At 41.4% G+C, this 26,305-nt stretch overlaps 1 protein-coding gene and 1 long non-coding RNA gene across 2 annotated transcripts in view; both read left to right on the forward strand.

Moving 5' to 3' along the window:
* The first annotated feature begins 2,072 nt into the window (after nucleotides 1–2,072).
* LOC311016022 lies at nucleotides 2,073–4,435 on the forward strand. The gene is made up of 3 exons (XR_014597433.1): nucleotides 2,073–2,210; nucleotides 3,286–3,432; nucleotides 4,091–4,435. It is a non-coding gene; the product is annotated as an uncharacterized lncRNA (long non-coding RNA).
* Nucleotides 4,436–5,672: 1,237 nt separating this feature from the next.
* The window catches only part of gabrb1 (gamma-aminobutyric acid type A receptor subunit beta1), a 31,406-nt gene continuing 10,773 nt past the window's right edge, over nucleotides 5,673–26,305 (forward strand). The window contains exons 1-5 of the mRNA XM_084013957.1: nucleotides 5,673–6,113; nucleotides 6,217–6,308; nucleotides 6,419–6,486; nucleotides 21,964–22,184; nucleotides 25,767–25,849. Coding sequence (XP_083870083.1) covers nucleotides 6,034–6,113; nucleotides 6,217–6,308; nucleotides 6,419–6,486; nucleotides 21,964–22,184; nucleotides 25,767–25,849 — 544 coding nt within the window. The 5' untranslated portion in view covers nucleotides 5,673–6,033. The remainder of the gene's footprint in view (nucleotides 6,114–6,216; nucleotides 6,309–6,418; nucleotides 6,487–21,963; nucleotides 22,185–25,766; nucleotides 25,850–26,305) is intronic.

A 26,305-nucleotide genomic window follows, 5' to 3' on the forward strand; every position in this document is an offset into this window, starting at 1 on the left:
CACACACACACACACGCTGCTAAATCCCCAACAGTGCTGAATGGTGGGAAGGTGACTGGAAGATGAATGAGGCCCAGAACAGTTCTACTGCATATCAGCTTTTACCCTCCTCATCATCACTACTGTTCAGTGTGAAAAGTAGTGACATCATCACTACTGTTCAGTGTGAAAAGTAGTGACATCATCACCACTGTTCAGTGTGAAAAGTAGTGACATCATCACCAGTGGCGCCGCCAGGATTCAATTTCAATGTACGCACAGAAACGGCAAATACAACAACAAATAGAAAAATACTTTTTTAAGACAAAATCTAATGTTTTCAGTATCAGTGAAATCAGTAGTGTATATCATGGTGACAGGCCCCGGTGCAAATATTTTTTTTGTGCCCTCCATCCCCGACCTAAACACAAGCGCACGCTTGTGAGCACTCCACGCACACACACGCTTGGACACACATGCACAGTACGGTATGATAACTCTCCCGGCCCGGGGAGAGAGACATGCATCTATGGCAAGCCGTTTTATCATTTAATAGCTAGACTGGATATGTATTGCAGATATCTGTAATTCAATTCTTCCTAGTCAAAAAGAACATTTCAGATATCCACAATGGCATTCTTCCTAGGACAAATGACGTCACTTTTGCCATTCATGTGTATTGGGCTTTCAATTTCAGATATCCACAATTACATTCTAGATATCTAGAATGAACATTCTGGATATCTGCAATTGAATTCTTACTAGGAGAAACTCCCATTTCAGATATCTTCAATCCAATTATTACTAGTCATAATTTTCATTTCAGATATCCAAAATGAAAAACTATTCCAGATATCCAGAATGTAATTTTGAATATCCAAAAATACATTGTGACTAGTAGAAATGTCGTTATGGATATCCATAATTCATATTATGACTAGTAGAAATGTTTCAGATATCTACAATTAGAATTATGACTAGGAACAATACAATTGCAGATATCCACAAATGTATTGTTGATATCTGTTGACAGGTAGACAGAAGAGTTTTTCATTTTGGATATCTGAAATGAAAATTATGACTAGTAACAATTGGATTGAAGATATCTGAAATGGGAGTTTTTCCTAGTAAGAATTCAATTGCAGATATCCAGAATGTTCATTCTAGATATCCAGAATGTAATTGTGGATATCTGAAATTGAAAGCCCAATACTCATGAATGGCAAAAGTGACGTAATTTGTCCTAGGAAGAATGTCATTGTGGATATCTGAAATGTTCTTTATGACTAGGAAGAATTGAATTAGAGATATCTGCAATACATATCCAGTCTAGCTATTAAATGATAAAACGGTCACTTATACTTTTTAAGGATTTTTAAATATCTTAAATTTAGTTTTGACTAGTACAATCAAAGTTGTAGATATCTTAAAATATCATTTTTACTAGTAAGAATTTATTGTGGATATCTTTAATTACCATTTCTCAATGCTATTATGGATATCTAAAATATAATTACAGATAGGAGTGTGGTTCGATTAAATGTTAAAACGGCTTGCCATATGCATCGGCTCGGCCCACAGTGCTCAGCAGCAGAGAGGTGACGAGACTAGAGCCGAGCTGTATTGTGTAGTGGAGAGGGGCCAACACACGCTATGCGCAATTGCGCACACACGCGCGCACATGCGGCTGCGTCTCTCCAGGTCACTGTGTGAGAGAAAGAAAAGCTCTGACTTGCTTGGGCAGACGTTGTTTGGTGTCACCCGCTAATTTGCATAATTTAAATATCTAGCCCGCTGAAAAAAAAAATTGCTTCAATTTTTTTTTTCACCTTCAAAATAAGTACGCACAGTGCGTACAGGATTCCGGCTGGCGGCGCCACTGATCATCACTACTGTTCAGTGTGAAAATTAGTGACATCATCACTACTGTTCACACTGAAACTTACAAGCTGTTCACACGGTAGCTTATAACACTGACTCAAAACATACGAGATATCATTCCAAAACCATATTCTACTATATAAACTATATAAACTCTATTTCCCCTGAGAGGAGAAAACTGTGTCAATAATATTGTATTTATTGAATTTGTAGTCTAAAAATATGTTCTGTGAAAGGAGGAAAGTGTTTGGTGAAATATTGGTGGTATTCGATAATGAGGGTCATATTTTAACATATACTGCTTTCACTTTTCATCCTTTTTTACAGTGAAGCAGAGTTGACGTCTTACAGTTTTTCTCTAGTTTAAACACATTTTCTAAAAGCATGCCTCATACTCTCAGAACTCTACACACAAATCAACAAACACACACACAATGGGCAAAACCCCTCAATTCTCCTGCAAAATGAAACTTTACATTCAAAACAATGATATTTCTTCTCAAAATGGTATTTTGTTGTCAAATGACACACACAAACCATCATATGAATAGACATTTATAAGAACCGGTTGAACACTGATGTGCTCAATGTAAAACACGATGAACACTTCTTCTCCATTTACCATAATGACTTAGGCCTTTTTTTGTTCAGTGTTACACTCACTACAGACAGTACATACATAAATGTGTTGTAAAATATTTTAGAATATTGTTTTTATATATTTTATTTTTCCCACAAGAATACTGTAATGTACACAGTGTTCATCCCAACCAACACAAAGTTGCATATACAGTGGTCTACATACAAAACCAGAAGAATTTACTGTTTACAGTTACAAAAAAAACCCAACAATAACAACAACTATCCCGCATCCTCTCTTCTGTTTCGGTCTGGCCACAGAACCTCATCCACATCACAGGCAATGCAAGCGATGGCCGAGCAGCGGGGGAAATATCGCCTAGCATGGAAAATCCATGCTAGGCGATATTTCTCCTCCTCGTACTCTCACTCCTCTGGCTCTGCCTCTGTTGCCAATGTTGGCATCCATTGCTCCAAAACAGAAGAGCTCACCTGTTGCACTTTTATGCTAATGCTCTGATTGCAAATTGTAAAACTGTGTTGCAGGTGTTTTCCCATGTGATGAGTCAGTGTGCATAGTAGGGAAATTAACTTTAGAAGTTTGAATGGCAGTGTGTTCCTTGTGAAAACAAGAGATTTTCTTCATGAAAATTGTGCCAAATGCAGAGAATTGTGTGTAGTGTTTTGAAAAAAGTGTGTTTTAAAACTGCAATTTGAGTGTAAAGCAGGAATTGTGCTTGCAGTTTAGCAGAGTTAGTTCAGGGTGTTGGTGCATGAGTTACATGTTGTGGTCATTGTGTCTCAAGTACCAGTATTTGTGTGTAAACAATTGAGAAAAACTGTAAGAGCAAAGACTGTTGAATGGTGAGCGTTCACTGCCCTCATGTGGCTTCTGTATGAAACTACAACAGCTCAATGAACACTGTGAGGCCACAGCATGAACATGGGTGAGGCCTCTTAGGCGGACTGGAGGAGCCGGGATTTGAGCCCCCGGTATTCCGGTGACCCACAACTATCAAAATGTATCATAATTACAGTTTTTCTCAATTGTATACAGTAATTTCTTCTGGTTTTGTATGTAGACCACTGTATATGCAACTTTGTGTTGGTTGGGATGAACACTGTGTACATTACAGTATTCTTGTGGGAAACATACAATATATAAAAACAATATTCTAAAATATTTTACAACACATTATGTATGTACTGTCTGTAGTGAGTGTAACACTGAACAAAAAGGCCTAAGTCATTATGGTAAATGGAGAAGAAGTGTTCATGGTGTTTTACATTGAGCACATCAGTGTTCAACTGGTTCTTATAAATGTCTATTCATATGATGGTTTGTGTGTGTCATTTGAAAACAAAATACCATTTTGAGAAGAAGTAACATTGTTTTGAATGTAAAGATTCATTTTGCAGGAGAATTGAGGGGTTTTGCCCATTGTGTGTGTGTTTTTTTGATTTGTGTGTAGAGTTCTGAGAGTATGAGGCATGCTTTCAGAAAATGTGTGTAAACGATCGAGAAAAACTGTAAATATACAGTATGCATTATCAAGTCTGACTGCCAACAACACAAGAGCACATTTTTGTTTTTAGTCCACGAGGTGATCTTGTTTGCCTCAAGTATTTCTTTGTTTTGTCTCCATCACAGCAGCTCCTCCCGGTCCTCCTCCCGGTCCTCCTCCTAGTCCTCCTCCACAAAGATACCGGTCCTGGTGCTGGGTTGATGTTCTTTTACGCTCCTGTCCAGCTCTCCTGGTGTAACGTTCAATTCACTTTGGTGAGCAGTGCATCAACATTCACAGGGACGAATATGAAGTACATTTACAAATTAATGTCCCGAAAGACATGAACTAGGAAGACAAGCCGGCTGGGAGTGAAGGGATGACGGAAGAAGGAAGAGTAGAAAATAAGTAAAAAAAAAAAAGCAGCAAAGACGTAGGAAACTTACAAAGGAAGCCGGTCGGGGATATAATGACATTTCTGAAGGACTATTTCAGGCAGCGATTAGTGGACGTTTACAACAAAACTTGATCTTAAAGTGGATCGATAATATGAAGGATATCTACATAGATATATATATATCCTGAACAAACGAACTTTAGTTTTTGCTCCAATGTTTCATGAGCTGAAATCAAAGATGAAGATGAAAATGTCTAAGATCTTTGATTTCAGCTCATGAAACAAGCGAAAACTAAAATGTAACTTTGATACTTGTTCAGTGTACACACACACACACACACACACACACACGTGTGCACGCATGTGTGTGTGTCTGGGTTCGGGTTCCTTCCGTGGGGAGCATGTTCTCCCCGTGTCAGCGTGGGTTCTCTCCGGGTTCCTCCCACAGTCCAAAGACATGCAGGTGTGATGGTTAGTCGCGTGGGAGTCGGGTTACCTGTCCAGGTGAACCTGCCCTCACCCAGCTGGAGGCTCCTGACCCCCAGTTCATCAAGATGAGCAGTAGGTGGCGCTGATTCTCTGCTCAGAAAAACCTCACAGAAGAACAGCGAGCAACAAGTTGCAGCAACGGAGGCCAAGCAAGTGTTGAGTCACATGGATACATTTGAATCACACATACATGTTATTTGAAATAAAACCTTCCCCCCTCAATAAATAAATAAAAGGATCCAGATATGAGCGACAGATAGAGATACTCATTTATATTACTTTATTATTAATGTTATAATAATGTGTAACTTGTGCAGCGTCGGTAGAGGACCCGGTCCTGGTTGCTGCTCTACAAAGCCGTGATCCTAATGACGATGAAGACCATGCATGTGATGAAGAAGCGGCTCCGAGGTGGTCCGAGGTCTCTGGTGTCCCAGGAGGAGGAGCGGGTGTTTGTGCTGGTGTGGAAACTCAATCTGAACTCAGTTCTTCAGTTCTTCGGAACACAGTACAGAAGCCATTTTAGGTCTCAAACGAGTCCTGCAGCGTCCTCCGGAGGACCAGCCGCGTTCCGGATCAGCGTCCTGCAGCATCCTCCGGAGGACCAGCCGCGTTCCGGATCAGGGTCCTGCAGCGTCCTCCGGAGGACCAGCCGCGTTCCGGATCAGGGTCCTGCAGCATCCTCCGGAGGACCAGCCGCGTTCACGGATCAGGGTCCGCGGTCTGGCGGAGCCCCGAAATGCGCAGCTCCTACAACGTGCTAGTGCTGCACGTGCGTGCGCCCCCCTCCCCTCTGCCTCCCTTCCCCTCCTCTCTCTCCCCCCTCCCCCCTCCCTCCACTAAAGGTGACCGGAGAGACGCGCTCGGTGCTCATTCTTTAACGTCTTCAAACTGAGCGGCGGCAGCGGGAAGACGAGGCTGACGCAGACCCTGCCGGACCGTGCCGGACCCCTGTTGTGTCTGCTGATTGAAGGTTGGGCGGGATGCCGGACGGTGGTCTACGTACTCCCACCTAGAGGGGCACAATGTGCGGCTCGCTCCCCATCGCGGCTCCGTGTTCGTCCCAGCCGTCTCACCTTGCTGCTGCTGACGCTTGAATGTTGATCGAAAAGACGCGCATGCGTTGCTCTTGGAATCGCTCTGCAGCCTAAGTTGCATCCGCGAGATCTGGTGTCAAAGTCGTTGGCAGGATCCGAGTTAGCGATGTGGACTACTCTGGACCGCGGGCGCTGGGGGGTCTGCTGCTTCTCCCTGTGGGCGACTGTGGTCTGCGGGGCGCAAAGGTGAGATGTGATGATAGCATGACGGCTTGTGGTTCAGACAGACTGTCCGACCAAGACCAGACCAGACCAGACCCCCTTCTTACTGAAACCTTTCTGTCCTCAGCGCCAACGAGCCCAGCAACATGTCGTACGTGAAAGCCACCGTGGACAAGCTGCTGAAGGGCTACGACATCCGTCTGCGGCCCGACTTCGGAGGTAAGTGTCGGCGGATGCTGAATAATAGTGATAATACGCGTCATGGTGCTAATACGAGTCATAACGATGAGAGCGCAGCCCGCTGATCCCTGCCTTCATGCCGTCACCAGGCGCCCCGGTGGACGTCGGCATGAGCATCGACATCGCCAGCATCGACATGGTGTCTGAAGTCAACATGGTAAGTTGCCTTCCATCCTCCTGCAGTACGACAGACGGGCTGCTTCCACGTGACACATGTCGCGTGCACTCTCCCACCAACAGACGGGAGAGGAGAATCCGTGTCAGTCCGGTTCTCTGTAGCTACTTGGTGCAGCGCCCCCCCCTCCTCCTCCCCCTCCTCCTCCTCCTCCAACATGGAGAGATCCGCAATGTGTCAAAGCCGATCCGTATGCATCCAGTAGTTCCCCGCGGAGCCTGGAAGTCAGAGATGGAGGAGTGGGAGAGGGACGCTGATCCCCAGTCAGCCAGCCGGCGGACACAAGGGCAGAATGAAGAGAATAAGACGAGCTTATTTGGGCCGGTGTTTGGCCTTAGTGCAGTAATTACATAACGGCTGTCAGTGAGTCAACAGGAGGAAGGAGGAGAAGCAGAGTCTGCAAAATATCATCATATCAGCGTCTAATACTAGATAGTGACGTTCATTTACACACAATACAGAGCAATTAGTCTCGCTCGTGAATAAAAGAGCTGCTTTCTTTCCATAGTTTCAATGGTTTTGGTTGAACATGACCCATCATTCGTTTTCTTTAAGTCCAAATGAAATGGAAAAATTATGCTTACGATCCTTTTAGATCACAACCTCGGTCACGTTGTGCACCTGCTACACAATACATGCAAAAACGATATGTGTGTTTATGTAAGCTAGTTTCCGTCAATGATATCTCGACACCATTCTCCAACTTTTTAGTGCAAACCTAAAACCAACGTTAGGTTTAGACAATAAAACTAACGTTAGCTTTAGACAATAAAACCAACGTTAGGTTTACACAATAAAACCAACGTTAGCTTTAGACAATAAAACCAACGTTAGGTTTAGACAAGAAAACTAACGTTAGGTTTAGACAAGAAAACTAACGTTAGGTTTAGACAATAAAACCAATGTTAGGTTTAGACAGCAAAACCAACGTTAGGTTTAGACAATAAAACCAACGTTAGGTTTAAACAATAAAACCAACGTTATGTTTAGACAATAAAATCAACGTTAGGTTTAGACAACAAAACCAACGTTAGGTTTAGACAACAAAACCAACGTTAGCTTTAGACAACAAAACCAACGTTAGGTTTAGACAAGAAAACTAACGTTAGGTTTAGACAATAAAACCAACGTTAGGTTTACACAATAAAACCAACATTAGGTTTAGACAAGAAAACTAACGTTAGGTTTAGACAATAAAACCAACGTTAGGTTTACACAATAAAACCAACGTTAGCTTTAGACAATAAAACCAACGTTAGGTTTAGACAATAAAACCAACGTTAGGTTTACACAATAAAACCAACGTTAGGTTTACACAATAAAACCAATGTTAGCTTTAGACAATAAAACCAACGTTAGGTTTACACAATAAAACCAACGTTAGCTTTAGACAATAAAACCAACGTTAGGTTTACACAATAAATCCAACGTTAGGTTTACACAATAAAACCAACGTTAGCTTTAGACAATAAAACCAACGTTAGCTTTAGACAATAAAACCAACGTTAGCTTTAGACAATAAAACCAACGTTAGGTTTAGACAAGAAAACTAACGTTAGGTTTAGACAACAAAACCAATGTTAGGTTTAGACAGCAAAACCAACGTTAGGTTTAGACAATAAAACCAACGTTAGGTTTAAACAATAAAACCAACGTTATGTTTAGACAATAAAACCAACATTAGCTTTAGACAATAAAACCAACGTTAGCTTTAGACAATAAAACCAACGTTAGGTTTAGACAACAAAACCAATGTTAGGTTTAGACAGCAAAACCAACGTTAGGTTTAGACAACAAAACCAACGTTAGCTTTAGACAATAAAACCAACGTTAGGTTTAGACAAGAAAACTAACGTTAGGTTTAGACAACAAAACCAACGTTAGCTTTAGACAACAAAACCAACGTTAGGTTTAGACAAGAAAACTAACGTTAGGTTTAGACAATAAAACCAACGTTAGGTTTACACAATAAAACCAAAACCAACGTTAGGTTTAGACAATAAAACCAACGTTAGGTTTAGACAAGAAAACTAACGTTAGGTTTAGACAATAAAACCAACGTTAGGTTTAGACAAGAAAACTAACGTTAGGTTTAGACAAGAAAACCAACGTTAGGTTTAGACAATAAAACCAGCGTTAGGTTTACACAATAAAACCAGCGTTAGGTTTACACAATAAAACCAATATTCAACTCTCAAATTCCAGTTCAGTTCTTGTAAGGAACTATTTTTCCAGGCGTAATAACATTCAGCACTACGACTCTCTTGGCTCTGTTGTGATTGACAGCTCAGAGGGCGGAACCAAAGTATTAAGGAGGTCAACGATTGGCTGAAAGTCTCAGACTTGTGTGAATTTCAGGCTCGTAGTGATATTAACCAATGTTGAGCGTATCTCATACAAGCTAGTTTATCAGTCTAAGTCCAATCATCCAGAGAAGTGGGATGCAGACAGGTATACGCTGAGCTCAACTAAAGGAAACACTGATGCACACGATGTGTTGAAGAATCTCTACTAATGGAGAGAAGTCAGGATTAGACTGGTATGGTCCTTTATTAGCTTCATACAGATGCAGCATGATGGTGGTCAGCGTGTTTGTATTTATTGTTGCTCATGTTTTGGACAATGGATATGAGTGAATAGTGTTTGTGGAGTTTAATGATTTGCTGTCATTGTGCGCCTTGACTTGATGGATCCCGGTGCCTTGATCTGATTGGTACGTGCTTGTCTTTATGGGGCACTGATTGGACCGTGGTGCTCTGTCAGATTCAGGGTGAGGAGGGGTTGTTATTGCTGTTTGATGGAAGTTCTTGGCACAAGATGCCACTTTAGCAAGTTAAACCAGAAGCCTAAATGGCCTTGAGAATTCATTTACCGGTAAAACAGTATACTTGTAAAAGTGAGAATCTCTTTTTACAAGTTAATGTTTCAGCCGAAATGCAAACCCAATCATTACACACAGTTGCACTAAACAAAGCAGCTCAAAACACTGTGCTAGGTCAAAATCAATCATGCCATTTACCCACAGAAGATTAGTCACGCTAACAATGATCACACATAGATTTGAATGTACATATCACGCTGTGACTGTAGAGGGCACACATCATCGGCACTGTTTTAAATGGTCATTTTGCTGCTTTGCATATTGGATTATAATGTAAAAACAACCGGCTTCAAAAACTCTATTATCTATTCTTCATAATCAATTTTCTGATTCAAATCGATCTTCATTTGAATGTTCCGATATCAATTAATAAAACCCAAGGATCGTTCTTTTAATATATGCCTTTTCCCATGGATGCGTGAAGTCTTGCCGTTAGTCTCGCGTGGCCGACCTTTGGTTCTTCGCACAACGAGATCTGGCCACGTGAGAGACTAGTAGTAGTGAACCAAAACAAAATATCGCTAACAAAATCATGTTGAATCGAATCGGAGATTAAATCAAATCCGGACCTTGTGAATCGAATCGATTCGGGAAATCAGTGGCGATACCCAGCCCAAATAGTGATCATACTGTCGACACTTTATGACCCATTCTCTTACATTTACACAAAAACACAGTGTATTGTTTAAACAGCCATGGAGGAATAATAGAAGTCCCAAAGCACAACAATACATTACCATAATATACAGTATACACAAGACCAATCATATGCTGATCTGTTCAAATGTTTTATGGCACTAAAGAGGAGATTACTTTCCCTGCACAAAATAGCTGAGTATATAAGTATATAATGGAGTATATGGAGTATGAGTATATAATGGAGTATATGGAGTATGAGTATATAATGAGTATATGGAGTATGAGTATATAATGGAGTATATGGAGTATGAGTATATAATGGAGTATACGGAGTATGAGTATATAATGGCGTATGGAGTATGACTATATAATGGAGTATATGGAATATGAGTATATAATGGAGTATGTGGGGTATGAGTATATAATGGAGTTATGGAGTATGAGTATATAATGGCGTATGGAGTATGAGTATATAATGGAGTATATGGAGTATGAGTATATAATGGAGTATATGGAGTATGAGTATATAATGGCGTATGGAGTATGAGTATATAATGGAGTGTATGGAGTATGAGTATATAATGGAGTTATGGAGTATTATTATATAATGGAGTATATGGAGTATGAGTATATAATGGAGTATATGGAGTATGAGTATATAATGAGTATATGGAGTATGAGTATATAATGGAGTATATGGAATATGAGTATATAATGGAGTATATGGAGTATGAGTATATAATGGCGTATGGAGTATGAGTATATAATGGAGTATAGAGTATTATTATATAATGGAGTATATGGAGTATGAGTATATAATGGAGTATATGGAGTATGAGTATATAATGAGTATATGGAGTATGAGTATATAATGGAGTATGTGGAGTATGAGTATATAATGGAGTATATGGAGTATTATTATATAATGGAATATATGGAGTATTATTATATAATGGCGTATAGAGTATTATTATATAATGGAGTATAGAGTATTATTATATAATGGAGTATATGGAGTATGAGTATATAATGGAGTATATGGAGTATTATTATATAATGGAATATATGGAGTATGAGTATATAATGGCGTATAGAGTATTATTATATAATGGAGTATATGGAGTATGAGTATATAATGGAGTATATGGCAAAAGCAAAAGGAAGGTAGGAGTGAAAGTTTGGCTTGCCCCAATAGCAGCCCCTAGAGGCCGCAATGCTCACTACACTGCACCATATGAGCATGTGGGATTGAGGATGTAGAGGAAAGGACATGTTGAAAATAGTCTGAAGGGTTTATCCCCTTGGGAGTTTGAATAACCTGTTAGATTATGCAGAGATGGGTAGTATTGGGTTCCTGTGCTGATACTGAGCTGATAGAGAGCAGTAATTAATAAAATGAATAACATATACACAGTATATCATGCTTCAAAACTACTACTGCTGCTGCCACTTTCTGCCGAAATGTAAATATTCAAGCTAACAATATGTGAGTGTTGTGTATTTTAACTATGATTTGTGTAGCATGATGAAGACCAAATAATGCACACGCCAAAAGAGACAAATTTGCTTTCATCATGTGGATGTGACTGATTTCATGGTTCAACCAAAGATATCTCTATATTCCTATTTAAGGACACTTTATTTTGACTTTTTCTACATGATATGCACATGCACACAGCCTTCAAATCATTATATGATATTCAAGACAACAAGCCAAGAATGTCATTTTAAATAGTGAAGTGATCATTTGAGAGATACAGACTGGGAACATTGGGCCTCGTTCACCAAGCGCTCTGAGGAAGGAATGTGTTCACCGATGTTATCTTTAATGTTTCAGCAAACATTTAAAACAGACGTACATTTGAGGGTCGACATGTGTGCAAAATAATAGTTTATTGCGTTTTCTTCAATTCTTCGGTTGTATAATACTTGACTGAAATTAAAATAATGTTTTTTTAATTTTTAATCTTCAATATAATTTTCATTATATTACAAAGCATTGTAGCCTTTTAAAATAAAACAAAACACTACACTAACATTCATTCTTGTATATTACTAAACGGTTCTGTGGGTTTGTGCCTCCAATAAGGAGCTGCTGGAGACACATGGCTCATATACGCATCTTTGAGTCAATCATTATACAGTCTAGCAACACTGCGCTCTATTCCCATAATTACTTATTTTATTAGGAGATGCAGGATCTGCCCTGGTCCCCTGGTTGATGACATCATTACCAACCGCCAGACTCACCCGGAGGTGTTTTTCAATAAGCAGTACGCATACGTACTCGCTTCAGAGCGCACAATCGGCATCATGAAAGGACACTGGATGTGTTTGGAGACAGCAGGTGGCGCTCTGCTTTACAAACCAGACCCACTCCTGGGACCGGGACAACAATCCTGACCCACTCCTGGGACCGGGACCACAATCCTGACCCACTCCTCATTATAAAGCCCAGTCTAGGCCTATAGCAGCGTAACTAAGAGCTGGTTCAAGGCAAACCTGAGCCAGCCCTAACTATAAGCATCAAAGAGGAAAGTTTTCAAATAACTTTGATCAACGTTTATTCTCCAAACTCAGTAACCATGGCAACAATCAAACACTTCAAACACTCAAAATGGCCTCTCTCAAGGAATCTCTGTTGGACGTTCTGGATAGTGCCGTGTAACATACCCAAACTCACCATCTGAATATGAATTCATCTGAAATAAGTAAAACAAAACAAATACATTCAGATTTAGACATCTGTGAATAACTCAGTAACAAAGACACAAAGCCGACGTGCAGACGTGCCACCATCTTGGAACAGGTACCACCTTAAGGATTGGAGAGGCTGCTTTCAGATTGTATTACCGTTTTAACCGTGCAGTTATGTCACTGCAGTAAATAGCATGGGGCATTCAAGCAGCAAACCAAAAAATGTAGTCGTGAACTTGACTGAGGAAAACTCAACTTTTGGCTTCTGAAATAAGCATTGAAGTTCTCTTCTCTTCCTCCTGCGTAAATGAGCACAGCGTCTCTTTTAACGCTTTCTGCTGCAGAGCAGCCGTGGAACAGCAGCTCAGCTATGCTGTCTGGTATGTTCACATTTTAGAGAATGTAATGTAGATTTCCCTCATTAATAATGTATTATTTCACCCACCTATCTGCTGCAGATTGTTTTGAGCAACCCAATCCGCAGAGGCAGCATCACGACTGCTGACCATGTGTGTTGGAAATCGCATACTAATGTAGTACATTGATAGTCAGTCAGTGTGTACTGAAAGTGGGCCTTACCGACAGACTGTTCACACTGAAATATACTCATCTGCATATACGTTAGTAGCATGATTACTACTACCGTCAGCCTCACACTCCACCCTTGCAGAGTGAGATGCGGGATTGTGGGACAGCTGAGTAGGAACGGAATGGAACGATGGATTTCAAAGGAAAACACATGTGAGCCAGGACACCCTGATAGTTCTTGGGAGCTGGTCCCACACACATATTTGTTCCTTTGTACTATTGTGCTTTTTCCCACTTACTTGTGTGTATATAATTGTTCTATGTTTATTTTTATTTCTACAACTTTATTTATCTCGTGTACGTGATCTCTCAGGAACACTGAAGAAATGTCTTAAAATATGGCACGAACATCCATTTGATTTTGGTTGTCAAAGGTCACTGTGACCTCATCAAACATGCTTGGGGGCATGATACAAGAATTCATACTCTAATTATGACAATTTCATACAAATACCTAGATGGATAAAATGATGAAGTGATGACATTTGGACATTCATGGATATAAACTTAACTTGACTTGGTGGTGGAGGCAAACAACCATGAGACGGTAAGCATCCTTGGGTTTCTTGATGGGCGCTATATATATTTAGGTTATTATTATTATTATTATTATTATTCATTTTCATTTTCTATCTTCCTATAAATTGACCTTGGAACTGTGTTCAAGTTCCTCATTCACCAAGTGTTCATAAGAAGAAAGAAGTTGTTCTTAAACACCACAAATATTCTGGCATTCATGTTTTCTTGTACATGTGAGTGCCGACATGCATTTGCAAAATAAGTGGTTATTTTGTTTTCTTCTATTCTACAGTTGCAGAATACTGTAGGGTTGAAATTACAATAATATGTTTTATATTGTTCAATTATTATTTTCATTATATTGGAAAGCATTATGGCGTTTTGAAATAAAACAAAACACTACACTAACACATTAATTCTTATATATTACTTAACGGTTCTGTGGGTTTGTGCCTCCAACAAGGAGCTGCTGGAGACGCATGGCTCATATACGCATCTTTGAGTCATTCATTGTAAACTCCAGCAACACTGGGCTCTATTCCCATAATGACTTATTTTATTAGGAGATGCAGGATCTGCCCTGGTCCCCTGGTTGATGACATCATCACCAACCCTCAGACTCACGCGGAGGTGTTGTTCAATCACCTAGAAATACTTTAGTGTTATGTACTGTATATATCCACTACTGAGGCTACAGAATATAACAGCTGTTTTCGCATTCTTTACTTCCGTCTCAACATTTCCTCTGTGTGCACACGGCCCTGCAGTTTCATGCCCCTTTAGGCATTTGGGGGCGTTTACATATGTTAATGAAGAAGAACTGGCACATGCTTTCTATTTACGAAGATGTGGGAGTCATCAAGATAAGAACACAGATGCGAACATTTCGGCGGTTTAAGAACACGCCATGAATCCAACGTAGGTTTTTCTTATGAACATTCTTCAGAATGCATTTAAGAAAAAACAAGATTGGTGAATGAGGAACCATTGAGAGCAGGGTTGGACAGTGTCCATGCAGTGTTTAAGTGCATTTCTCAGGAACGTGGCGGTAGCATTGTTGTTTCCTGAAATAAAACTGCTCAGGATCAAAGAGTTACTGGGTAGCCATCAGAAGTACCTCCGTATGACCGGCATCACCAATCCTTCGACTGGAAAGGTGCCCATGAATATACACTCTTGAATTATATTGATGTGATAAGGGGCAGTAGTGTTTTTCAAATCATTTCACAAGAAAAACATGACTAACAAACAAAACCAGAAGTTCATTTCATGAATTTACATCAGCAAAATATGTAAACAGCTGCAGCAACGACAATTCTCTGGTCAGACAACATGGTTGACATCCTAACATGAAACATGAGGCATCAGGAAACATTGTCCATCAGCTGGGACTGTTTGAGCACCGATCATCAATGGCAACACAGAGTGCACCTCCTCTTGTCCCACCAGAGTCCTGAGGTCCTGATGAAACCATGATCCAGGTCTCTGTAAAGATGCATGACCAACAACCGGACACCAAAGTCTTATTGCATCTAGACATCAGACAGCCAGGAGAATGCTGGGTAGTGGAGTCACCTTAGGTCCTAGCTAGGTTAGCTTAGCTTCCATCTCAGCTCTCCTCCATTTCCTCCTTGGGCAGTCAACTTGATTTTGTTTGGCTGCATTCACTCATCGTCTCCACAGCACTCCGGGTCGCTGCACTCGCTCCAACCCCCACGTTTGCTTTCCGATGGTGATGAGTGCATTGTGTCATATACCCGGCAGAGCTTCAGTAATGAGCATATCAACAACAAGAAATGAAGTGTGGCAGAATTCATGGGGGCCACCAGGCACAGCTGCTTCATGACATCCACCTTTATGCCTGTAAAGTCTGCGGTGTCCAGTCTAAATAACTGCCCCCCCCCCCCCCCCCCCCCCCCCCCCCCCACACACACACACACACACACACATCAAATACAGCATCACATCCAGCTTGGACCCTCACCAGCAAGTCAGAGCCAACAGATCCACAGATGCCATCTCCACTGCCCTCCACTCACACATGGAAATAACAACACCTACATCAGAATGTTGTTTGTAGATTTCAGCTCATCATCCCATGAAACTGATTGGTAAAGGTTTCATTCTGATGAAATTAATTTAAAAGTCACACTTCGCCACGAACAAACCTCAACACCTCCACTCCGCCGGCGCCCCCCAAGGCTGTGTGCTCAGCCCCCTCCTGTTCAAACTGTACACCTGCGACTGCTACCCCCGTCAAGACAACGACGTTAGATTACAAACAACAATGCAACTTCATATAGAGAGGAAATCAACTATGTGTCAGAGTGGTGCTCAGAGACCTACCTACTTTCCAATGTCAGAACCAACTAAATGGTAAATGGACCTGCATTTATATAGAACTTTTCTAGCTTACTGGCTACTCAAGGGGCTTCACACTACATTCAGTCACTTTCACCCATCCATCCATCCATCCATCCATCATCAACCACTGAAGGTAGGGTACATCCTGGACAGGTAACCACACTATCACAGGGAGACATGTAGAGACAGACAAGTAACCAGTCTACCACAGGGTTGACATGTAGAGACAGACAGGTAACCACACTATCACAGGGAGACATGTAGAGACAGACAGGTAACCAGTCTATCACAGGGAGACATGTAGAGACAGACAGGCAGACACCCATTCACCCTCACATTTACACCTAAGAGTCATTAATTAACCTATTTCTGAACGTTCTTGTTAACATTTCCAGAGGAGCAATAGAAATCACCCTTAACGGACGAGGACAGCATTGGTACCATCCACAAGAGGTGCCTGCACAGAATCCATAGATAGAAGAAGGCAGCTTCTGTAATTTGTGGTGGAAGGCCATTCCAGAGGTGAAGGGCAGGGTAGGAAAAGGCCTGTTAGCAGCTCATTTACTGGGGGAATGACCAGGAGTGGCACCATTAGGGAGTCTGGGAAACAGGATATTACAATATCCAGTCTGGAGGACACAAATGCATTGGTTATAGACTTGAAGTGGGACTGGAATGTCAGTTGTGGGTCAAAAATCACTCCAAGGCTTTTGATGCTTGACCTATTACAAACAATCCAGTCATCAATATTAACACAGACATGCTTAAACAAATATGTATGCTTGACTCTGCATTAACAGAACAACATTAGAAACCATCCATCTCTTTATATCAGATCCACCAAATGACAGTACAACAAATCTCACTTCAGACTCATGGATTCTATTGTTGTAGCTTCCACGTTGAGTTCTATTTGATCGGTAGGAGCGACGCCATGAGAGTGCCGTCCCCTGTATACGATGTACTTCTCTGAGTGACTTAATAGTGTATACTTGTGGGTGATTTAGTACTCTGGTCAATGCTGTTTCAGTAGAATGACAGGACCAGAATCTAGATTTAAATTTTGCTTTAGATAAGTGGGAAGTAAACTGCTTAGTGACAGCCCTTTCAAGCAATTTGGGCATAAAAAGATTTGAGATTGGACTGCAATTGTTGAGAAATTGTGTGTCAGAATTATTTTTGTTTTATGCAATGGTTTAATAAAGGTATTTTTAAAAGCTGAGGGCACAAAACCCACAGAGAGCGATTTATTAAAATTAACAATAGATCTATTATATGAATTAAAATCAGTGGACGAGACTACGTTCTGCAGTTTAGTTTTTTCAGATGAGAAGTGAAGTAGGCTGCAGAAGTACCCCCCCTCCCCCCTTCTCACTATGTCATCTAGGCTGCACCCAAAGATGGCTGTGGGTAGGAAGAATTAGGCAGACAGGAGCCTGCTGCAGTGGGGGTTAGCATGGCATAGGTGCCCATGCTCTGATTGTGCTACTTGTTTGTTTGCTGCAGGAGACAACGATGGACAGAGAGGTAGATAGATACGTAGACATATGTAGAGAAAGAAATAGAAGTAAAGCAGCGCAGGAGGAAGAACACATCAGCACAGAGGGGAAAAAACAAACCAAGGGCATTTGCTGGCCGATTTCTTCTGTCCGCCTAGAATTCAGTGCAATGCGGTGCGGTGCAGTGCAGTGCGATGCAGCAGCAGTAGTGGAGCTCTGCCTCTCCCTGCTGCCATGGTGTAGCACAGCTCATATGCATAACGGTATTCAGCTCACGTTAAAGCCATCGCTCTGCTGCGGAAACACAGAGGTGCCACAGCGATGATGGAAAATCAGGAGCTGAGGGGAACAGCTGTTTCTAATAATAGTCTCTTCGAAAGTCTTCATCCTCAATGGTACTGTAACCCCAACGCACACACACACACACACACACACACACACACACACACACACACACACACACAACTTCATTAGGCAGCAGTTTTCACTGCTGCCTCATGAGAGGTGATGTCATCTCCAGTTTATTATTGGCCACTAACGGTTCCAGTGGCGGGCTAAGTGGCTAATCTGCCTGTACTTTACTGCTGTGCAACACAGAGCGGGACGCTTGTATCCTGTCTTCTATTACTGTAAACAGATATTGGATCCAGAGCCCTGACACTGCCTTTGTGAAAACAAGTCATTCTCAATATTCTAGCGAGTTCCAGGTGGATGAAACAAGACTTACTGTCAGGATCACAATTTTTAGCGTTGTTGCAATCGGCCAAGCTTTCTGGGTTAAATCCCAGCTGCAGTTCAGCTGATACTGGAATGTGTAAGACACATGTCTGGAAAACCGTTCAATGACAAACGGACTGTTTTTGCTATTGAGCCTGTTATATTGGAATACTGCAATCATGCAGTCTTCAAACCCAGCAAAGAAGTTTAGCCTATGCAGTTTGGGCAGTTATTATAAGAAACACTTTATATTGAGATCCTTGCAATAAGCCTCAGTAGGTTAACAAAGGTAAGGAAGATAACATACGAAATGACACCACACCGCACCAGGTGACACAAATGGCACTTTAAATAAGTGAGTCCAGCTGCTTTTTAAAGGCGTCAACACAGACTGCAACTCTACAGGAAGACATTCCGGTGTTGGAGCCCAAACTTTAAAGTTATATTCACCTTTGGACTATCAGAGAGAACCGAAGTACCTGGAGAGAACCCATGCTAACACAGAGAACATGCAAACTCCACATGGATCTGGATTCAAATGCAGACCTCTCTTGCTGCGAGGTGACAGTGCTAACCACTACACCACCGTTCAGCCCAGGAAATAAGTTATAACATTTTTAAGCACTTCAACAGAGTCCAAATGTCCATTTTTTCAGATTTAAGCCACCCTTTTTTTATCAGTAGCCATAGCTATCTAATCGTGCTAGCCATTGCTATAGTTAGCTTGATGTAGCAGCCCTGAAGGACAGTAGGCTAACAGAGAGAAGTGATTTAGACCGGCGGGCCTCGCTACCTCAGCTGACGTTGGTGGTGTGCTTCTGTACTCTTATCTGGATCCCAGTATCGGCGACGGACTTCTGCAAGGGCCCACTGTAACATAATGGGTCACAAGGTTCAGTCCCATCTAGAGACTGCAGTGAGGCCATTGTTTTCATTTTCCATTGAATCTCAGAAAGTAGACATAAGCACGACCCAGCTAACTCCCCAGTGGGAATAATTTGTTTCCTATTACGCCCCACAATAAGAGCCATACCTGCCCTATTTAAAAGAATGATTCAAAATGATTCATAAATATTACCCTACCAATCAATATATGCGGAAATGTAGCACAAACACAAACTGCTCTTTCTGTGATGAATATAAACAGTATACTCCCATTTTTGCATTTTATTAGCACCAAGAAATGCTGGCAAGACTTTTGGAGATTTCTCATTCATCATATATTTAAAGATTTTACATCAAATTGTGAAAATGTGATGTTTGGTTTCTTTTAAAAAAATAGAATTTGTTATGATAGCATTTTAAAATGATGTTGTCCTTAAAGGATGTCGGGCAATATATGAAACTACTTCATTTTAATTACTAAAAAAGGGCTAGAAGACACTTTAAACTGATTCTGCAGATTTCTGTCATGATCTTGTCTCCTTGATTCCTAGTTTCTGTCTCATGTGCCATGTTGTATCTTTACTTCCTGTTGTTTTAGTTTTCCCTCCTTTTTTCTGTGTGTCACCTGTGTGATATTAGTCTCATCAGCCTTGTGTCTTCCTCTAATCAGCCTTCAGCCTGCCCTCCTGTCTGCCACCTGTGTCTTGTTATCCAATTAGTTCCAGGTGTATTTAGTCCGTGTGATTTCTGTGCGTCTTTGTCAGTTTGTCCTGTATCATTCAGTTCGCTGTCATCCAGCCTGTTTACTTGTGCTCCGGTTTTCTGGTTATTTCATCATCCAGCCTGTTCTCCCTGTCTTCCTGTGCTGTGGTGGATTTTGGTCCACAACCTCTACCCCCTACTCTCAACCCTACTGCTTGAAAGGACACCATATAGTGGGGAATTCCCACAAAGACAGAACTGTCGTACCTCCATCATGCTGCATGTATGCAGGCCATCCTAATGGACTATGCCACAATGCGTTCCACCCACTTCAGTGTTGGAGCGAAGTCTGAGAGTGAGGGACAGTAGAAAAAAAGCATATGTTCCCTAAGGCCCAGACATCACACACCAGCTTATAGAGCAGCAAAACAAAACACTACAAAGGGACAATTCAGTATGTTAAAGCCCTTGAAAATCCACTTTTTATGCTTTTTTGTCTCCATGTTTGGAGCCAAGCACTGGAGCTGGAGGCTGGAGGTTTCTGTCCTGCAGTATCTGACATCACCTTTCACTCAAGCCCAGTGCATACTGGGTTTTAACCACAAACTGGATGGTGTCTTCCCAAGAAAAATATACCATTAAATACCAATGAATTCACTGTGGTCACATGAATTATATCTCGTCTGTCGGGAGCAAAGGCAGTAGTAGTGTGACATTGTTAAAGAACCTCAAAACCTTACAAGGAGGACAACGTGGCATCATGACTTTTCATAAATTATCTGTACGCAATTCGAGCTATCCGCGTGTATGTTCTCAGCGAAACGACCCATCACATCCGCGTGTTTGTCAGCGCCCTCTAGCGAAACGACCCATCACATCCGCGTGTATGTTAACGCCCTCTAGGGTTAGGGTTAGGGTTCAGCGTTGATAAACACGCAAAAAGGAGATTGTGCGTAGTGATAACATGCCATAATGGCATACGAGTCATACATACGCCACTTCATGAGATCAGTCTGAGGAGGTTGAGGTTGTGGTGGATTGATGGGTGACAAAGCCCTCTGACCATAATAAGAGAAAACAGTGATCACTTCCTGTCTCTTACCAACAGTCAACATTGAATTGTTTTATCTATAAGCACCATCTTTCTCTTACATAACCAAGTAATTCTTCATGACAGCAAAGATTCCCCAACCTCAACGCAAAGTTATTTTAGGGAGGTCGGTTTTTTTTTAATTGACTATGACCAGAACCAACAGCAACAACAGTTATTCATAACAATCTAAATCAAACAGAGTTTTGATTTGTCAAATTTGCTAGATGGATAAAAGACTAGAGGTTTAAAAAATGTTGATATTTGAGGGTTAAAACATTAAAATAATGATCCCCAAAGAGAACAATCGTGCATCAGCACAGTACGAGGCAACTGGGCCTCGTGTGATCAGACCCCACAGCCAGGTCTGACCACAACCTTGTCCTGCTGTCTGTCCCTCTGGTCCAATGGTAGGACTGGGTGGACTCAGGAGGCTAATGAGGCTCTGCAGGACTGCTTTGAGTCCACAGACTGGGATGTGCCTTGTGTGTCACACGGGGAGATCAACAGCATGACAGACTGCATCACAGAATACCTTTCACAAATCAGCCCCAACTATACACTGCTTCCTTCACAGTAAACCCTGGATCCCCAGTGACCTAAAAGTACTTCTTAATAGGAAGAAGAAAGCCTTGAGGTCTTGGGATGTGGACGATCCCGTGTGACCTGAGGGACAAGGTTCACTAAGAGAGTGCAAGTATTCCTTAGATAACAAAACCAACGTTAGGTTTAGTCAGTAAAACCAACATTCGGTTCACATTCGAGACACGAACACCGGTCTAAATAAAACCCAGTAAATCGGCAGGGCAGAATATGAATAACCCTTTGGCCCATTCATGTTGATGTGCTAACCTCCTCTTACTGTGTCATTCCCACAGGACTACACCATAACCATGTACTTCCAGCAGTCCTGGAGAGACAAGCGCCTCTCCTATACAGGCATTCCTCTGAATCTCACCCTGGACAACCGGGTGGCAGACCAGCTGTGGGTCCCTGACACCTACTTCATTAATGACAAGAAGTCCTTTGTGCATGGGGTGACAGTGAAGAACAGGATGATCAGACTGCACCCTGATGGAACTGTCCTCTATGGGCTCAGGTGAGAGCTGGTTTCCACTCTTTACTTTGCTGTTCGACTATCTCATTTTTACGTTATCAGATGAGACTTCTGAGATTCTGTGTCTCTAAAGCCTCTCAGCGTTGAGATCGTCGTCCTGACATCGCTGAATGATAAATGGAGAAAACAACTGTTGTCCCCTGTGTCTGTGGTCCAGTGAATAAAGCTTGGTGAAATTCACCGAGCACCTCCTGCGTGATGTTATGCATGACAAGCCGAAAGTGCCATTTAAAAACCGGAACATGCATGAGAATGCCCCGCGGTGCCATTTGAGAAGCGAGGAGCAGGTGAGTCCGTATGATGACATTCAGACTTCAAGCATTGTTTGGTTTCAAAGCAGCAATAGTGGGGATTTCAGCCATGATGGAGGAAACCTGGTCAAAGTCTAAATGCAGACATGTGCTTTGGGTTTGGGTGTGTATTAACCCACTTCCCACTTCTTTGGGTTTCTCAGGTTTGGTCATCTCAGGCTGCAGAGCTGAGATGTGTCAGCATTTTCTTTCGATCGCTCTAGAGTGATAAATTACTTGGGACAAATGCTATTTGTGACTGCTGCAGCTGGGAAACGAGCAAATATCATTTGTTGTGTCGCCAGTCTTTTCTGTGACGTAACTGCAGATTGGGGGCTTTTAGTAGTTCTGCAGATTAAGGTGGAGTCAGCGATTCTGGAGAACGATTGTTGATATTTGAACTCAACTTTCAAATGAATAACCCTCCTCCAGATTTACCTGAACTCTTGCTTGTCCTTTTATACACCAACGGTCTGTTTCCCGTCACCATGCACGACGATGAATGCTCCTTGTTGCTGATTGGATGGAATAGTTGTATGGCTGGTCTGAGCCACTTTGTTTGCTTCCTGTGTTCAACAACCCGGTCTCGCTCCCACCGAGTCATGTACCAGATCTTGGCCGTCAGTATCTGATCCTGACGCACCAAGCACCCTGTAGTTAGTGATGTCCAAATGAAGCTTCGTGAAGCATTTTCTTTATTTTCTGAGCCCAATAGATGGCGCTCTCTGTTCAACAAAGGGTTGAAGGCCGATATATTTCCTTTGCTTTCAACCCTTTGTTGAACAGAGAGCGCCATCTATTGGGCTCAGAAAATAAAGAAAATGCTTCATGAAGCTTCATTTGGACATCACTACCTGTAGTGCCCCCTATGGGACTTTCAACTAACTCCAATGTAAACCCACCCACATCAGTATCATCAGAAGCACTGAGCACTGGAGCGAGGATGGGTCACATGACCAACACATGAATCGAACGCAGGGGACTGAAAACTGAGTCAACGTTAATTATTTCAATGTAGTTTTGCGATGTAACTTCTGCCACTTGCGTAGCATAGTTACTTTGCATATCAGACATACTTTTTAAAACTTTTATTTCAGTTTCAGCAGCTCACAATCATATTTGGTTAAATCTACATGGTTTGAAGAAAGTTTTACAACATAGGATAACATTTGAAAAAACTTAATTCAAGTTTGAAATGTTAGTGGTAAGAATAGGACAAATGCACAATAAGGACAAATACAAATAAATAAATAAAAAGTAATCATCACAACAAACAGCACTCTTTAAACCTATTTTACGCCAAACGACAATCTTTCCGAAGAAGTTTAGTTGCGTAAGTAAACCTGAAAATGATGTACTAAACAGAGAACCTCTCAGTTATCCCCATTATAATGTATATTGATAATTAAACAAATTCTAATATCATACGCCATGCATGCATTGTTCAATTCCACGTGCATATATCTATTGTTTTATATATTGTGCTGCTCATACAGTGAGAATGACAAACATGGCCCCTTTAAAATTCTTATAGAATTCTGAGCATTCATTGAGCAGCAAACAACTATTTTCTATGTAAAATAAAATCATTTTCAAAAGGAGGAGGTCTGGATGGTGGACAGGACTTTAACCAGCAGACCGATGTTAGTGTCGATGATGTTCTTTACGGAACCGCCTCAGGTCGTTTTCAGTCTGGAAGAATGAGTTTCCCTGGAAACGTAGTTGGGTGAAGTTTGGTTGTGTGAATGTAATTATGTTGGAGATGGAGTTGTGCTGAGCTGACACTCTATTTTTACTTGCCTTCCACACTCTGCACCTGATTCATAATTCATCCTGGGCTTCCTAATGCGTTTCCAGGACATGGATCAACAGCACCAGAATATTCAACACGTTAATAAAATAATGAATATTCATGCCTTAAGGGGCTTTTTACGTCCGAACACTGTAGCAGCTGAGAAGTGTGTGAAGCTGGACATTCAGCAGAGTGAAGATGATGGACTCTCTTCATCCCTTTACTCGCAGCGCTGAAGATTTGCTCATATGCTCTTACTTGACAACATTGTTTAGAACATAATGATGATAATAATAATGGTTATTTATCTATGTATTCTTTTACTTGTTTTTATTTATACATTTGTAAAGTTTTATTTTTATCTAGTAGTGTCCCGATGCTCTTCATACGTCACTCCAAATGTTTTTCAGTTTGTTTGTTTTTTGTTGTGTATATTGCATTTTCTTTCCAGCCTCACGCTGTATATGCCTCAATTTGACATTGTTCGTATGCTGCCCTTTTACTTTTGTTGATTTTTTCAATCAACAAAAGTGGGGGGGGGGGGGGGGGACTGCCAGTGGACACAAACAAACTGCAATCATTTTAAGTACAGGCTCATTGTATTTTGTACTTGTGAAAATTCACAAATGGAAAAAAGGAATATAATTTAATTCGGAATACATTTTTCGCAGTGCTGAGCTCTGTTTTCAACCAATGGGTGACATCCCAATGGCGACGCCCACTTCTTATAGACTATATGACAGCTTCTTCATCCTTGTGGCCCATGTTTCCATGACAAAACAGAAGACCAAGCCCAGAATTAGCATATTGAGTGCAGAACCACAGTAGCCTAACAACATGTGCTTGTAATAAAAGATGAAAGCCAAGCAAACATCAACAGTCTCCACCACCCCATAATGCATCTACACAGTTTCATTATTAAGACAAAATGAGAGGGACCACTTTGTCTATTGTATTTCCCACCCAACACCAACTCCATGGTTTCCAGAAGTTTCCATGATTCCATGTTAACACCAAATGCAGATCAACCCACATCCTGTTCTGCTCCAGATTTCAGCCTAAAATCTGTTAAGACAGTTTTTTTCTCTCTTTACTCCTGATGATGTTGGGACTTTGAATATTCATTGACTCTCTTGATCCTGAGCTGTTCTAGTCCTGATTCTGACCACGTTCTAGTCCTGCATGTGTGTCCTGAGATAACTTTTGTTGAATGGACAAGTTACTGCTTCGTGACACACTAACGTACATCCTCTTTGTTCACAAACTGTAAAGTGTCTAAAGTCATGTTTTCACCAGGAAATGAAATGCTTTTCTCTTTTGAATCTTGAATTCTAAATGTGTTATCATGTGAACTGAATGGCCTATTTATGCATAAACTAAACGAGGATTTCTAGTTGTGGAAGTCCTGAAATGGAAGACCACAGTCGTGAGCCTTGGTGGATTTTCCTCAGATATCAGACTTCACACATCTGTTTCTTTCAGGATCACCACCACAGCTGCCTGCATGATGGACCTGCGGAGATACCCACTGGATGAGCAGAACTGCACCCTGGAGATTGAGAGCTGTGAGTTCACTCATGTGTTTGTGTGTCCATGAATGGTTATAGCCCCAACACAAAGTCTCTCTCACGCCTGTAGTTGGTTTCAACTTTAAATACAACACTGCCTTGAAGTTCTGGTCGTGACCGACTGAAAGGGAAAAAACGTGAGGTCATATGGACAAAACAAACAAAAAACGGATCGGCCATCATTTGATCGGCCAAGATTTTGTTAAATAAGTAAAAAGGAGTTACGTCGTGTTCACACCAAATGCAAGGCCAATTTCCAATTTCAATGCAAAGACGTAATCAGACGCATCGCAAATGAGGTGTTGAGATTCTCCTCCTGTTTTCACTGCTGAATAAGAATAGAGGAAACAAATGTCTATCCTGTGTCTGTGGTTAAAGGTGAGAAAAGACTCACTCAAGGGGATTCAGGGATTGTACCACGGTTAAAGGGTTGGAGAGGCCCCACCTACATAC

This window comes from Eutrigla gurnardus (genome assembly GCF_963514095.1).
Source record: "Eutrigla gurnardus genome assembly, chromosome: 7".
In the NCBI taxonomy this organism is placed as follows: Eukaryota; Metazoa; Chordata; class Actinopteri; order Perciformes; family Triglidae; genus Eutrigla; species Eutrigla gurnardus.